At 40.8% G+C, this 16791-nt stretch overlaps 1 protein-coding gene across 3 annotated transcripts; it reads right to left on the minus strand.

Annotated features, from left to right (window-relative positions):
• Window positions 1-393: 393 nt before the first annotated feature.
• Window positions 394-4717, minus strand: LOC148096561 (uncharacterized). Of its 3 annotated transcripts, XM_087834606.1 has the most exons (8): window positions 4483-4717; window positions 3507-3617; window positions 2854-2901; window positions 2176-2244; window positions 2000-2095; window positions 1605-1744; window positions 1244-1350; window positions 394-514 (listed from the first exon to the last, which is right to left on the minus strand). In XM_087834606.1, the coding sequence occupies exons 1-8, from the start codon at window positions 4637-4639 to the stop codon at window positions 394-396; spliced, it is 849 nt and encodes a 282-aa protein (XP_087690732.1). In that variant the 5' UTR covers window positions 4640-4717. The 3 variants fall into 3 exon arrangements, with proteins under 3 accessions (XP_087690732.1, XP_087690735.1, XP_087690733.1); XM_087834609.1 differs by lacking the exon at window positions 2854-2901; XM_087834607.1 differs by lacking the exon at window positions 2854-2901 and having other exon boundaries at window positions 1605-1739; window positions 1992-2095.
• Between the last annotated feature and the right edge of the window lie 12074 nt (window positions 4718-16791).

Consider the following 16791-nt stretch of genomic DNA (forward strand, 5'->3'; position numbering starts at 1 on the left):
GGTTTCAGTCTCTTGGTTCCTGATTTGTAGCTAAAAGTAAGAAGCGGCTACTTTCAGCTGTTTGAGAGAAACTGAAGAAGACGTTTACTGAAGTTTTAGGACCAACAGACTGATGAATAAACCAAGTAAACCAAAGTAAAGACAAGCTGCACTTTGACTTTTATTAGAACAATTTGCTGGAACTACAGAGTAATGAAGTACTTCAAGGTTTTGTGTGGATGACTTCCAACCTTACTGTACAGCACAGAGCACAGAGTGACAATATATGTAATCAATATATGATGCAGAATGAACAAGTAAAGACTGTAAGCTGAGTCTGAGGCTCATGCAGGACATTTCATAGTGAGGTGTCTTTGGTTGGATTATTCAAACATTTACATCAAAGCACCAAACTCATTTCTCACAGATGAAGGTCATTGAAGTAGAAGACCTGAACTGTATCCATCTCCCATCATCGTCACAGCAGACTCCATAGATACCAGAACGGGGATTCCCATATCCTGCTGCCCAGAACCTGTCAGAGAGATCAAATCTGATATGAAACTGGACTAAACTCATAACTATTGTCACATTCATATAAATATGAGTCTCTTTTGGAATATTTCCAATATTTCCTGTATTTCTTTCCCAGGTTTCTCGCCCACTTTCCCTCCTTTAGACTTTTCTCTGAGAATCATCATGCACACTAAAACAGCTTTCAAGCTTTGATGAATATGAAATCTTCCTGCTGTAAAAATGGAGAATAAAAAGAAGTCAGAGCTGACTTTCTGCTGTTTGAAACTGTTTTGTCAGCTGTTTACAGACATCACTTTGAAATGTGTGTCTATCAGGTCATATTTACTGAAGCTTCTTCCTTCATATGTTCTGAAGTTTTACAAACACCAAAGAAGAAGAGACAGGAATTCTCTGAAACAGTTTTTGTTCTGTGAGAAAAGAAACATTACAGCACAAAAAACATGAAGACAAATTGAACAAAGTGAAATGTGTCGGTCGCTGCTTTGAACATGTTTCAATCCTGATTTCTTCAAACTGACTTGTTGTAACTGAACGTCATCACAGACTGCAGATGAAGAGAGTTCAAGCACAGCTGTTCATTCAAAGGAGGATTTCTGCTTTTCTTTACATTCAGTTTGTGGGGCTGTTGGAAAATAGCTCAACTCATGTATTGCTGATCTATCTTCCAAAACATCAATGTTTCACTTCTAAATAATAACTCTGGAATAGAAACAAACTAATGTCTCACGTTTCTGTCAGCGGTGCTCCGTCCACCCATTCCCATTCATATCCTCCTGATGTGTGTTTGGCTCTCAGACCAATCCAGGAGGATCCTCCAAATTTACTGACAAATTCCTGTTTGAGAAGAGACACAAATATTGTCTCCAGTCATAATTCAGCACTTCTGTTGTGGTGACATCATCTTGTGAATATGTCTGAAGGAAGAATAAATGTGATGAAACTTTTCTTCCATTGTGCAGAAATCAGAGAGAAATCCATCAGAGTGGAAACAGGAAGCAGGTCACAGACTGACAGCAGGTCAAAAACACAAGTAACAGATGACTGTCAGCTCCATCAAAGATCACACAGACATGAACAAACACACCCACCTGTTCCTCTTTGCTGTTTATCATCACCAGATCAGCTCCTTTATCCTGACAGTCTCTCCTGCTGTCAGACCAAGTTTTCTTCTCACTGGATATAAAGTAACAGCTGCTTCCAAATCTCGCCCATCCTTCATCACACTTCTCTTAAAGTCAAACACATGTTTTAAAGTCAGACTTTGTGTCATGTTGTATCACATTAATCTTTGGTCCCTGTCATTTTCCCTGTAAATACTTCATTTAAACTCAGGTTTTCTCTCTTATTCATAATTAACTGAAACTTACATTTATACAGAGAAACTGTTACACAGCATCAAACATTTAGGATTCAAAACAAAGACACAATCAGGTTATCACTGTGTAACACTGATGTTTTCTATTAGTTATTCAAACTTTATTACCTTCTATCAGCTTCTTCACTTCTTCCTGTAGCTGACTGTTGTTTTTACTCAGTTCATCATAACGGCTCTGTAACTGAGTCAGGCTGGTTTTTGTGTCTTTAGAGAAAAAAAGATTCAAATTAAGTTAAAATGTTCTACAAATATATCTGTGATATAAGAACTTGGTGTTTGCTTACCTTGAAGTTCATCCTGGAGCTCAGTGTGGCTGTTCTTCATTTTGTTGAATTCACTCTTGTTCAAAGCATCTGAAATATTTCAGTGAAATCAAAATAAAATAAAATAAAATGAGTGAAACATTGAACAGAAACAATCTTCTTCCTCTGCTTTGTCAAATATCAATAAGAGTCAGAAACTTGCAGCCATTGTTCTTTAACATGTCCTGTGGGTGGAGGTGTTAGAACTACAGGAAATCTGATGAGCTAAATACGTATCAACTGTGAACAAAAACCACTGACAAGATTCAGAATAATTGTGCTTCAGTGTGGAGGAAGAAGGTGAAGAATCAAACAGCATTTCTACACCTGTAGTCAGAGATGTTATCTATATGCTTTTTAAGAACAGACAACACTGGGAATCAACACTTCCTCATATCACAGGTGTTTCCATGTGATCAGGTACTTCCTGTGGAAGTGCAGCTCTCACTGTGTGTTTCCTGTTTCACTTGGAAGGAGTTTGTAGGGCTGAGCTGCCTTTGACTGTGAACAGTTTCTCCTGTTTATGTTAGTTTGGGAGGTCAGCTGCTGTAATTTGGTTTGTTTCTTTTTTTATCTTAACACAAGAAGCTGATTCAAAATGTAAAATCAGTTACCTTTCAAATCCGTCTCCAACTCTGACAGTTTTTAATAGTTTCTTACCTTCCATCTCGTCCTTCAGCTGCTCTTTTTCCAAACTCACCAAAATATCTGGTTAGAAATGCAACCGAAGATTTAAAATTTAAAATGATTTAAATAAAGTTTTTCATTTTCCTATGAGATGAATGGAGCTAACATTAGCTTGTTAGCTACCTGCTTAATACTCCAAGTGAACTAACTAGTCGCACAATGACAGACGGCCACTGTCTAACATAGTGTGACTGCACCTGCATCAGTCTGCAGCAGATGCTGCTGCCTGTCTGCTTTGTTGATATAATCACAGAATCACCGTGTTGAGTGAAGAGTTTGAAGGAACAACAAGAACATTCACTCCACCTCCACAACACACACAAGATATGAGCCAGGAATCATGCACACAGACACACACCTGCTAATCAGTGCTAAGTAACAGACTCATGAAATACTAGAAGCTCAGTCAGCAAAACCAACGTGTTGGTCAGGCTGTACCACACAGCAGCTCATATTATTGATCAGAGAATTCCATTTAAAATGCCACCGTGCAGTTTTTATGAAGAGGAAACTATCCTTAGAGACCAAAACTCATTTGGTCCTGAATGGAAACATGTTTTTAAGGCAGCAAAGGTGCTCATTTTAACATGGGAGTGTATCATGAGCATGATAATAAAACTCCTCACAGCGTGTTGTGATTCCAGCCAGAATCAGCAGATACAGAACCACCAGCTTCACTTCAACAGCTCTGAAACGGCTTCTTTTCACAGCTGGAAGCTTCTCCTGGGCTTTTATTTCTACGAAGGCAAAATGGAGAAAATAATTTGTTAATTTAATTATTAAACATGTTTTAATCATAGTTTGTTTCCCATTTTTCAAGCGTATTTTATTGGTTTATCGTCAGAAAGACTTTCCACCTGCAGCCGACCTGATGATGAGCTGAACAAGTTCATTCTAGCAGTTTTGATATTTACAGGAGACTTTGTCACATGTTTGTCTTCAGGTGACTTTTACATATGTGAGAACAGAGACTCTGACAGAGAAACGCTTTGATGTGACTCAGAAACAGACGAATGTGTATCAGCCGTGTTTCACACAAAGACCAGATCATGAAGACAATGTTGGTTATTATAATATGAATATTATGTCATTAAAACAATATCTCCATGATTTGCTGAAATGAAAACAGAGTTGTTATTCATTGGTCTGATTTCCTGTCAGCTAAAACTAGCTGTGAAAAGTGTGCTTTGAGCAGTTTCCGTGGTTATACTCGCTCCACAGTGTCGACCAACACTTCCTTGTTTCTTCTATTTCTGCCTTCACCACTGATCTGTGAGATAACTCCTCCAACACTTTTCTGTCAGCTTGTGGAGACTGAAGAGTTTCTACACTTACTAAAATAACACACTGATACTTTAAACTAGACAATTTTTATCATTTATTCTCTAAATAAACAGAAAACATTAAAAATATAGAAACATATAAACCATAATAAGAGCAGAGACTGCACACCTTCACCAAAGCTTGAACTTTCCTCCACACTATGAATAAACTGAGTCTCTGGACCCAAAAGCTTTGATGGATCTGTATTAGTTTGATATTTTATTGAGAAGATGGAAACAGTCTCTCCTGATTCCTGATCCCTCAGTATTTGATACTTACCTCCGTCCTGTGTTGAAACAGGGACCTGATGGTCTGTGCTGGAGTCCACATTCTCATGGAGGAGGACCAGTCCCTCCAGTCTCTCTCCTCTGTCCTCTCCTCTGCTGTATTTCACACTCATGCTCAACTCTGGATCCTCATCGATGATGGAAGACATTTTAAGATGCTCAGTTTTCAGCAGTATCAGTTTCCTGTACAGCAGAGCTGTCACTCAGTCGCTGTGTTTCTCTGTTAACTGGAGCTTTTCTATGTGAAGCTGATTCTGATTCTGCAGTAAATCATAAGTAAATGTTGGTCCTCTGTATTCTGATGCTGCTGTCGCTTCGCTTCCTCTGTCTCTCTGTGAGCTGCTTTGAACAGGAACTACAGAGGTCATGACAGGAAAAGCTGAACCACATTTTTTTCATAGTTAGAATTAAAACTGATAACACAAAGTCCAGATAAACAGAATCAACTTTCTGGGTTTATTGAAGGTTTGTTCAACAAATTAAACTAAATTTCCTTCAAAATAAAATGTTTGCATTTTATTTTATTTATTTATTCATTCATGATTTGAGTTTATGAACTCTACTTTTTCACAGATATTTCTTTGTTGTTGTTTTTTGGACAGAGACCATTGAAACAGTAAAGAAAGTGGGGGGAGAGAGAGGGGCTGAGCTGCAGCACAGAGCCTGGGCTGAACACGAACCTGAGACTCTGCAGTAATTCAATTCAATTCAATTTTATTTATATAGCGCCAAATCACAACAAATGTCGCCTCAAGGCGCTTCATAGATACAGAGAAAAGCCCAACAATCATATGACCCCCTATGAGCAAGCACTTTGGCGACAGTGGGAAGGAAAAACTCCCTTTTAACAGGAAGAAACCTCCGGCAGAACCAGGCTCAGGGAGGGGCGGCCATCTGCTGCGACCGGTTGGGGTGAGAGAAGGAAGACAGGATAAAGACATGCTGTGGAAGAGAGACAGAGATTAATAACAGATACGATTCAATACAGAGAGGTCTGTTAATACATAGTGAGTGAGAAAGGTGACTGGAAAGGAAAAACTCAATGCATCATGGGAATCCCCCGGCAGCCTACATCTATTGCAGCATAACTAAGGGAGGATTCAGGGTCACCTGGTCCAGCCCTAACTATATGCTTTAGCAAAAAGGAAAGTTTTAAGCCTAATCTTAAAAGTAGAGATAGTGTCTGTCTCCCGAATCCAAACTGGAAGCTGGTTCCACAGAAGAGGGGCCTGAAAACTGAAGGCTCTCCCTCCCATTCTACTTTTAAATACTCTAGGAACAACAAGTAGGCCTGCAGAGCGAGAGCGAAGTGCTCTAATAGGGTGATATGGTACTACAAGGTCATTAAGATAAGATGGGGCCTGATTATTTAAGACCTTGTATGTGAGGAGCAGGATTTTGAATTCAATTCTGGATTTAACAGGAAGCCAATGAAGGGAAGCCAAAACAGGAGAAATATGCTCTCTCTTTCTAGTCCCTGTCAGTACTCTTGCTGCAGCATTTTGGATTAACTGAAGGCTTTTCAGTGAGTTTTTTGGACATCCTGATAATAATGAATTGCAGTAGTCCAGCCTGGAAGTAATAAATGCATGAACTAGTTTTTCAGCGTCACTCTGAGACAGGATATTTCTAATTTTAGAGATGTTGCGCAAATGGAAGAATGCAGTCTTACATATTTGTTTAATATGTGCGTTGAAGGACATATCCTGGTCAAAAATGACTCCAAGGTTCCTCACAGTGTTACTGGAGGCCAAGGTAATGCCATCCAGAGTAAGAATCTGGTTAGATACCAAATTTCTAAGCTTTTCAGCGCCGAGTACAATGACCTCAGTTTTATCTGAGTTGAGAAGCAGAAAGTTAGTGGCCATCCAAGTCTTTATGTCTTTAAGACATTCCTGCAGTTTAACTAATTGGTGTGTGTTATCTGGCTTCATGGACAGATAGAGCTGGGTGTCATCTGCATAGCAGTGAAAATGTATGCTATGTCTTCTAATGATGCTGCCTAGGGGAAGCATGTATAATGTAAACAGAATTGGTCCTAGCACTGAACCCTGTGGAACTCCATAATTAACCTCAGTGTGTGAAGAGGACTCTCCATTTACATGCACAAATTGGAGTCTATTAGATAGATATGATACAAACCACTGCAGTGCAATACCTGTAATACCTACAGCATGTTCTAATCGCTCTAACAGGATATTATGGTCAACAGTATCGAATGCTGCACTAAGGTCAAGAAGGACAAGCACAGAGATGAGTCCACTGTCAGAGGCCATAAGAAGATCATTTGTAACCTTCACTAAAGCTGTTTCTGTGCTGTGATGAGCTCTGAAACCCGACTGAAACTCTTCAAATAAACCATTCCTCTGCAGATGATCTGTTAGCTGTTTGACAACTACTCTTTCAAGGATTTTTGATATGAAAGGAAGGTTGGAGATTGGCCTATAATTAGCTAAGACTGCTGGGTCTAGAGATGGCTTTTTGAGTAAAGGTTTAACTGCAGCCACCTTGAAGGCCTGTGGTACATAGCCGATTATTAGAGATAGGTTGATCATATATAAGATCGAAGAATTAATCAATGGCAGAACTTCTTTGAGCAGTTTTGTAGGAATGGGGTCTAAAAGACACGTTGATGGTTTGGAGGAAGTAATTATTGACGTTAACTCAGAAAGATCGATTGGAAAAAAAGAGTCTAACTTAACATCAATGGAACTACAAGTAGCTGTAGATAATATTACATCTGTGGGATGATTATTGGTAATTTTTTCTCTAATGATAAAAATTTTATTTGTGAAGAAGTTCATGAAGTCATCACTAGTTAACGTTAAAGGGATGGTTGGCTCAAAAGAGCTCTGGCTTTTTGTCAGCCTGGCTACAGTGCTGAAGAGAAACCTGGGGTTGTTCTTATTTTCTTCAATCAGTGACGAATAGTAAGCTGTTCTGGCTTTGCGGAGGGCTTTCTTATAAAGCAACAAACTATTTCTCCAGGCTAAATGATGATCCTCTAAATTTGTGACACGCCATTTCCTCTCCAGATTACGAGTCGTCTGCTTGAGGGTACGTGTTTGAGAATTATACCACGGGGTCAGGTACTTCTGATTAGAGACCTTAGTTTTCACTGGAGCTACAGTATCCAGAGTCGTACGTAGTGAGGAGGTGAAATTATTAACAAGATAATCGACCTCTGTTGGGGTAGCGTTCAGATAGCTGCTCTGCTCTGTGTTGGTACAGGGCATTGACGATGATAACAGTGGCTGGATTATATTCTTAAACTTAGTTACAGCGCTTTCAGAAAGACATCTACTTTGATAAAGTCCACTCTCCACTGCTGCGTAATCAATTATTGTAAATGTAAATGTTATCAAGAAATGATCAGACAGGAGAGGGTTTTCAGGAAACACTGTTAAATGTTCAGTTTCTATGCCATATGTTAAAACCAGATCTAGAGTGTGATTAAAGTGGTGGGTGGGTTCTTTTACATTTTGAGAGAAGCCAATTGAGTCTAACAACAGATTAAATGCCATGTTGAGGCTGTCATTTTTAGCATCTACATGGATGTTAAAATCACCCACAATAATTATTTTATCTGAGCTCAGAACTAAATCAGATATAAAGTCTGAGAAATCAGACAGAAACTCTGTGTAAGGCCCAGGTGGACGATAGATGATAACAAGTAAGACTGGTTTCTGAGTTTCACAGCTGGGGTGGACGAGGCTAAGCATCAGGCTTTCAAATGAATTACTTTTTACTGCTGCTAGTTTTTCTGTCCTGACAGATGTGATGATCTGATCTGTGACTAAATAAGAACACAGAAGTGTTTATATGACAGCCGAGTCACATGATGGAACAAATTTATAGGACAACATGATAAAAGTGCATCTGAACGGTTTCTGAAAATGTTTTTCTTATCTGATATGAAACTCACAAATACGTTGTGCAACATTTAATGTGCCACGCATCCTCGTGTCCTCATTTTACATCATCAGATGTTACAGCCGAGATAAAGTGGAGAGAGAGAGAGAGAGAGAGAGAGAGAGAGAGAGAGAGTCTTGAGATGTGAGAGATTTGTCATGTTTCGTGTGTTTGGAGTGTGTAGATAGCAGTGTTGCGCAAGTTCCTATGAAAAAGTAATTAATTATAGTAACTAGTTACTACTTCAAAAAAGTAACTGAGTTACTAGATTCTAAAAGTAATTAATTACTTGAAAAGTAACTTTTGTGTTACTTTATAAAAATGTTTAACCTCTGGGGTCCAACTACTTTTGATGTTTCCTCCACATTTCACCTTTAAAAACTATTTACTTGCCTTGTTTGGTATCGTTGTTTTCAGCACAACCTCACGTGTCTGAATTTACAGTCATGTTTTCATTTTGACAAACTGTGTTAACACAATTGATCAAAATCAGACAAAAAACTGTAACAACCACAAACATGTTTAATGATCATATTTCATAACTTTAAATGCAAATATAAACTGTCAATTTTAAAATCATATGCACAAGTTTTGCAAACAACAAAGTTATTTGCATCCATTTAATTTTACCTTGATTTTTTAAATAACCATTTCAAACTATTTACAGAACAATCAGCTGTTCTTCAACAAGATGCTACAAATTATTTGTGCCACTGCAAATATTTCTGTCCACTATAAAGGAAACATCACAGCCTGATACCTGCAGGTCTGACAGCAGCAGGTGTATCACTCCTGTTTCTAGGACATTCACGACTAAAACACTGTTAAAAGTGTAGTTGGTGACAGAAAAACGGGGTATTTTAAAACTACACCACCGCCATTGCTGCCTGTGATTTGAAATGCATTCTTGGATACCTGGCTGCCCCAAGTCTACACAAGCAATCGATTATCTAGGATCGACCTGTTTTGACTTACTTTGCACGGCAACAATCAAATGTTAGAGAAGCTGCATGGGCAGCGTTAACCCCGCCCCCTGCGTTTGATGGGTGAGGTTGACAGATAAAATTAATTCAAGATGAGAGCCAGGCGCCAGGACTGCCTAAATGAAATAAATAAATATATCATTAAATGATTAATTAAATGTGTCAATAATTAATTAAAACGTGAAATACATAAATAATTAATTAAATGTGTCAATAAATAATTAATTACATGTGTCATAACTATTTATTTAATTAATTATTTCCCATTTTAATTAATTATTGCCACATTTAATTAATTATTTAATGGTGTACTTAATTAATTCATTATGGCAGTCCTGGCGTTCCATACTTGTGAAGCTCGCACACAAGAATTTCACTCACATGTAGTGTACCAGTGTAACTGCACATGTGATGTGACTATAAAAGTCATTTGATTTGATTTGATTTGAAAAGGAACACAGTTTGTCCCGGATTTCAGCTAGAATGAAAAAAGAAACAAATGTAACCCTGGTAAGATTTACAGCAATCAGAAGTACAGGGTTCTTTGAATGCATCGTAGTTCTCGTCTGATAGTTTAATTTCCGGGCTTGCCCTGAAGGCATCACCTGCAGCTCGGTGCGCGGTGTGTGGTGTAGAAGAACAAAGACGGCAAGGAAAAACTCCATGCTGCCGCGGAGCACGGTTTTTCCCAGTTGAAAGAGAGAAAAGAGGTTCAATTAATATTTGTGAGAGAGCTGTCGTTAGCGGTGAACCACAGACGGGTACCTACCTCGAAGGAGTCGGAGTGTTTCTTCGAACTTTTTGAACTATTCTGGTGAGTTAGCCTAGCTCACTTAGCACCGCTATTGCAGTTTAATGCACTGAAAAAAACAACTAACCAGTCAGAATAGTAGTAAATGTGTTTAAGATGTGTTTTCATAGTATTGCAATGTTGTGACAGTTTTATTTAGTATGAGTGCTTAGTGTTTTTTCCTTTCTTGGGCCTGCTAGTTCAGCCGCGGCCAGCTAAGTGGTTATGCGCAGTTCAGGTGCAATAGCTGTGCTGTTGCTGTAACTGCGGGTGATGCACAGCAATGCCAGTGTATTTACTTTTAATGTGTCACAAGATGCAAATTTATTTTAATATTTAAAAAGAACCAAGGACATTAGGAACAAGGACATTTAAGGAATGTGGACATCTAACATTCTGCGTATTTGTGTGCAGACTGTTTTTTTTTTTGAGGGACATTTCTGTGGAATCAGAACGATGCCACCTTGAAACGAAAGCGAAAAAAATATTGAAACCGAAAAAAAATATTGTAACTGAAATAAATGTACTGAAAAATCTTGTATTGAAAACGAAAAAAAATTGAAACCGGGGATTCTGGCCCGCGTGTATTTGCATACATTATAGAGGCCACTAGTGCTGACCAAGCTGCCATCTTTCTCTCTTCCCGTCTTTCAATGGCTGCTTCAATTTCAGCTGGACCCTCCAAACCGCAAGTAAGTAATCATTTTTGTCATCTTTCCTTGCTGTCCCACTGGACTGGACATTAGTTTAGTTTTTTTTAGCTACATCTGGTGAAGTTGTGGTAAAATGCTGGTATTAGCCTATTCGTCGTAGCAAGCTAGCCCGAAGCTAATATTAGCTAAATTTAGGGACACCCGTGTCTCTTTAGGAGTTGGAGGCCGGTGTTTTAGGAACGGCACAAGATCTCATCAACAGGCAGTGTTGGGCAGTAACGTAATATATGCACCGGCGTTACGTATTTAAAATACAAAATATGAGTAAATGTATCCGTTACAGTTACCGTTCAATAGGTGATATTGAGAATACAGTTAGTTTGTTGAAATAAATGGATTACATGGCGGTATTTTCCTGTTTTATATGTTAAGCTATGGTCTCTCTATTTTTGGTAATTCCATGCCGTTGGAAACCCAAACAAAACACGCAATAAGAGCCTCTAAAAATTATTATACAAAAATGATTTAATATGAAGGCAATAGCAGAGTGTTACAGGCATCGCCCTAAACAATGTAGCCTCATGGGCAGTGTAGTCCGTGCTGCAGGGAGAATGGACTGCCATACCCGTTATGTGTCTGTGAGCGAGGGAGGGAGAAAAAGGAAAAGTACGAGCTGTCACGGAGCAGAAACGGGAGCTGGAAGCATGTAAATATAATAATAACCACTGCAGCCAAGAAGAGAGCCTGACGAGCCCAGTTGTAAGTAAGCTATTAAGACTCGACTGTACACCGTGTTCGTGTTTTACTCTGAAACAATAAGTCCCATTGGAGCAGCCTTTCAACGCCTCTCTCTGTCTCTGCTAGCAAAGTTGACCCAGACAACAAAGTAAATCTAGTTTTCAGCTACGAGCCCGACACAAACTCGACGTATTAGCCAGAGGTCCCTTTACTACGGTTCGGAGCCGCGGACCTGCTTTATATACGCGCGGAATAGTTTTCTACACGAGATCGCTGCAAAAAGTGCAGCCTTACCTAATGTCCACCTACTGTTACTCATTTATATTATGATTTTAACATCTAGTTGGTGTTGGTATGGCGAGTAGCCTTCAGTAATAGTAATAAATCACACAGCAATAGTACATTCATGTAGTTGTAAAGTATTCAGAATACATTACTTCTATAATCTTTGGTGGAATACATTTTAAAATTAACCTTCCCAACACTGTCAACAGGTTAGCACCTCATACCACAGTGCAGCAAAGCAGTCTCATGAGCGCTGGGAAGGACAAGCCCAGAGCCCAAAACAGACAGTGCAGGAGATGACAAGGTTAGTAATTGTTTGGTGAAAATTATACTTTTAGTTATCTTGATTGGCAAAAGAAAAGTAAATACAAAATCTGCTTCTCACATATAGGGCATTTCCAAGATTTTTTTTTTCAAAACTTCTTCAATTTCTTTCATTACAGCTGTCCTGTGCCAGATGTTCTGTTGACCCACAGTGAGAGGCATCATTTCAGAAACACCAGGAAGACTGAAACTCATCGCCGGGATCAAGCAGGGCTCGTGATCTTCAAATCAAATTCAAATTTTTTATTTGTCACATACACAGTCATACACAGTACGATATGCAGTGAAATGCTTGGACAACTGCTCGTGACCTAAAGAAAAAAAGAGAAGGCTATGAATAAGATAGGAAATAAATATGAAAATAAAAAAGGGTAAATTTAACCAGGAAGGAATAAAATAAAATAAAATATAAAAATTAAGTTAAGAATGAGATAACTGTACAACACAAATTAGAATGAAGGGTAAATTTAACTGGGAAAGAATAAGATAAAATATATAAATTAAAGTTGAAAATAAAATAACTGTACAACAAAATACATAGTATAGAACTATATAAAATGTATGAAGAAATATAAATATATATATACACACACAATAACAGCAGCTGTACAAATATTAACTGGAAATGAGGAATATAATGTCCAGTGTTGTGCAATCCACATTATATAGTGTCTTGTGCAGTGCAAATATGCTTAAAGTGATGAAGTGAAAACAATGTCCAGAATGTCCAGTGTGTGTAAGAACTATATGTGTGGGTCAGTACTGTGTGGTGGTGTGATTGAGAGACCGTATCGCCTGTGGGAAGAAGCTCCTCCTCAGTCTCTCTGTGTTGGTCTTCAGGGAGCGGAATCGCTTTCCTGACCTCAACAGAGAGAACAGTCCGTTGTTGGGGTGGCTGAGGTCCTTCACGATCTTCCTGGCCTTGGTCCAGCACCGCCTGCTGTAGACTGAGTGCAGGTCAGGGAGCTCTGAGCGGATGGTGCGCTCAGCTGAACGCACAACCCTCTGTAGAGCTCGTCTGTCCTGCATGGTGCTGTTCCCGAACCAGGTTAAGATGTTTCCCGTCAGGATGCTCTCTATGGTGCAGGAGTAAAAGTTCCTGAGCACCTTGGAGGGCAGTCGGAAGTCTCTCAAGCGTCTGAGGTGGTAGAGACGCTGACAGGCCTTTTTCACCACGGTGTTGATGTGACAGGACCATGACAGGTCCTGCGTGATGTGAACTCCGAGGTATTTGAAGCTGTCCACTCTCTCCACTGGGCACTCGTTGATGACGGGGGTCTGGTAGTTCCTCTCCTGCTTAGTGCTGAAGTCCACTATCAACTCCTTTGTCTTACTGACGTTTAGAAGGAGGTTGTTCCTCTGGCACCAGTTCTCCAGATTCCTAATCTCCTTCAGGTAGGGCGTCTCGTTGTTGTCAGAGATCAGGCCCACCACGACGGTGTCATCAGCAAACTTGATGATGGTGGTGGAGCTGGTAGTGGCCACACAGTCATATGTGTACAAGGAGTACAGCAGGGGGCTCAGAACACACCCCTGGGGGGCTCCAGTGCTGAGAGTGGTGGAGGCTGAGACATGTCCGCCCATCCTTACTGCCTGTGGTCTGCCAGTTAGGAAGTTGGAGATCCACTGACTGCAGAGCTGTAGTCTATGAAGAGCATTTTAACATAATTCCCCCTTCTAGTGTCCAAGTGAGTAAGTGATGTGTGGAGGAGATGAGAGATGGCATCGTCTGTGGAACGATTTGGACGGTAAGCGAACTGTAGTGGGTCCAGTGTGTCTGGTAGTGAAGAAATGATGAAGTCTCTGACCAGGCGTTCAAAGCACTTCATCACTACTGAGGTGAGGGCTACAGGGCGATAGTCATTGAGAGAAGCAGGGTGGGGTTTCTTCGGGACAGGAACAATGATGGACTCTTTGAAGCATGTGGGGATCACCGACTGAGATAAAGAGATGTTGAATATCTCAGTGAACACAGGAGCTAGCTGGTATGCGCAGTCTCTGAGGATACGACCTGGGATGCCGTCTGGTCCTGCTGCTTTCCTGGTGTTCACTCTCTTGAAGGCTCTCCTTACTTCATGCTCGGAGATGACAAGCACGTTTCCGGTGCTGGCAGTATCTTCCTGTCTGCAGCCGTTAGCGCCGCTAGCACTAGCATCGTTGGAGTCCTTAGCTGCAGCCTCGAAGCGAGCATAGAAAGTGTTCAGCTTATCTGCCAGAGTCACGGCCGTGTTCGTCATACCGGTTGTTGGTGCTTTATAATCCGTTATTGTCCTTAGTCCCCGCCACAGGCTCCTAGAGTCACTCTGTTGGAGTTGTGACTCTAGTTTCCTCCCGTAGCGCTGCTTCGCCTCTTTCACCGCCTTCCGCACGTTATATGACGCGGCTTTGTACGGGTCCATGTCCCCCGTCGTGAGTCCCATGTTGTAGGCAGCGGTGCGGGATCTCAGAGCGTCGTGGATGGTTTCATCCACCCACGGCTTCTGGTTGGGAAACGTTGTGATAGTCTTTGTCTCCACGGTATCATCCGCTAGTTTCCCGATGAATCCCACAACCGCTTCCGTAAACACGTTGACATCATTGTCGGAGCTGTTTCTGAACATGTCCCAGTCTGCGTCGTCGAGTGCGTCCTGTAACGCGGCCACCGATTGATCCGTCCAGCGCGTGACCTTCCATCTTCACCAGCAGCTCCCTCACAAGAAGGATAAACCCAGCATTTCATGAACACTGATGGAGACCTTTGCTTTGTGTAATGTTAGAAGTACTCAGATAATCCTCAGAGGGTCTGGACTTTTACATAATAGAATAGAATAGAATAGAATCAATTTTTTACCATAACAAAGAAATGAGTACACCTTTGTAGATATCACTGAAAAGGTACTGTGGGGTAAAATTGCTTTTTTGGTGGTTCATAAAAAATATCTCAAAAAGCGATGTTAGTGAGGGGACCAGAAACACTGGGTTGCAGAGCAGTTGGTAAGGACTTGTATATTTCTGGAGAGTCTGCAAAAGCTGTCTTGCTCGTGCTCCTGATTGGATATGTGGAGCCCGGCTCTGATATCTCACTGGTGGCAGCTTAAGGTAGGCACGCCTTGGAGGCGGAGTTGGTCTCGGGTTCAATCTTTCAAACGAGCCTCACGGCATTTCAGGCAACCTCAGGCCGGAAACAACATCCGGTCACTCGCGGTCAAAATCCACGCAGTGCTGGTGTTTCGCAGCGATCAGGTTAACACATCTGGCTTAAATCAGAGTCTGAAAATATAAAGAAAAACAAAAAGAGTTTTAAAACACGCAAACTAGCAAAATATCAAAGGAGCATAACATAACAATAACAAGATGATATGAGATACCTGATGAGGCCATGATAGGTGATGTAGACATGTAATGTATAAACTTTTACGGGAGTTAAATTCGAGCTTATCTATATTTTAAAGTGTATTGTACGTGGGATTGGCTCCAGCGCACCGCGCGAGCCTGTGAAAAAAGGATAAGCGGAAGCGAATGGATGGACGGATGGTGTATTGTACGTGTTACAAACCATTGTGATATTTTTTAAATGAAAGGATTGACAGAATGGTAAAAAGGAAAATGCAAAAATGTAGTTAGAGAGGAAGATTAACACTTACCGAACGATATGCACATAGGGAAAGCGACGGCAGTTGTTGATCCCTGGTTCGTGGTTGTTGCGAGCTCGTTTCCCGCAGGCTCTTCTGCACTTCGGGCGTAGTGATGAGGCTCAAAACACCCCAATCAGACAAAGTAAAGGCGATCCGCGGTGTGACCAAAACTTTCACCCGCTTTTAGCTGGTAGAAATAGATTTCGTTCTCTCTAAGGCTGAAAGCATAGCCCCAAAGCCCACCGGTGTTGAGCCTGAATCTCTCCTCCATCGGACCTGCAGCCGAATGGCTAACCGGGGTGCGAGGGGAGCCGCCCCATTGTTATGTGATTGGCAGCGGGGCTAAGTTAGGCGGAGTTGGTCTCTGGGGGAAATTTCGAACGAATAGCCAGAATCATTGTGCGGCAGATGTGGAGCGAACAAGCAGGAAATATTTGTGCTCTGGAAGCGGTTGCGGTTTGATTAAGAGCAAAGGGAGAACTTAGACTCTGCGTTGAATTTTAGAGGTAGCTGGTAAGAGGGATAGTTTTGAAGAAAACAGACTAAGGACTTTTCAGGATTTTTCCCCTGTTTCCGAAATATAAGGTTTTTGGGAATAAAAGGGGTAGCTAGCAGGGTTTTCAGGAGTTTTTCCCTGGTTATTTAGTCTAAGGATCGGGGTGAATTTGAGAAAAACGAGTAGGGTTTTTTCAGGTGTTTTGGAGAAAACGCGGAGCATTTTTTCAGGATTTTTCCCCTGTTTCCGAAATATAAGGTTTGGGGAAAAGAGGGGCTACCTACCAGGGGTTTTTTTGGAGAAAAGAGTTTTTTATGTTGGGAGCCTTTCCTTTTTGCTAAAGCATATAGTTAGGGCTGGACCAGGTGACCCTGAATCCTCCCTTAGTTATGCTGCAATAGATGTAGGCTGCCGGGGGATTCCCATGATGCATTGAGTTTTTCCTTTCCAGTCACCTTTCTCACTCACTATGTGTTAACAGACCTCTCTGTATTGAATCGTATCTG

The sequence above is a fragment of the Neolamprologus brichardi genome, chromosome 22 (genome assembly GCF_056152115.1).
Source record: "Neolamprologus brichardi isolate AB-2024 chromosome 22, ASM5615211v1, whole genome shotgun sequence".
In the NCBI taxonomy this organism is placed as follows: Eukaryota; Metazoa; Chordata; class Actinopteri; order Cichliformes; family Cichlidae; genus Neolamprologus; species Neolamprologus brichardi.

Coding starts and splice junctions, on each gene's coding strand:
- LOC148096561 (XM_087834606.1), bottom strand. CDS start 4,639: ATGTCTTCCATCATCGATGAGGATCCAGAGTTGAGCATGAGTGTGAAA. Junction 3,618..4,482: donor TGTTTCAACACAGGACGGAG/GTAAGTATCAAA, acceptor TTGCCTTCGTAG/AAATAAAAGCCCAGGAGAAG. Junction 515..1,243: donor GGAGCACCGCTGACAGAAAC/GTGAGACATTAG, acceptor TCTCTCTGACAG/GTTCTGGGCAGCAGGATATG.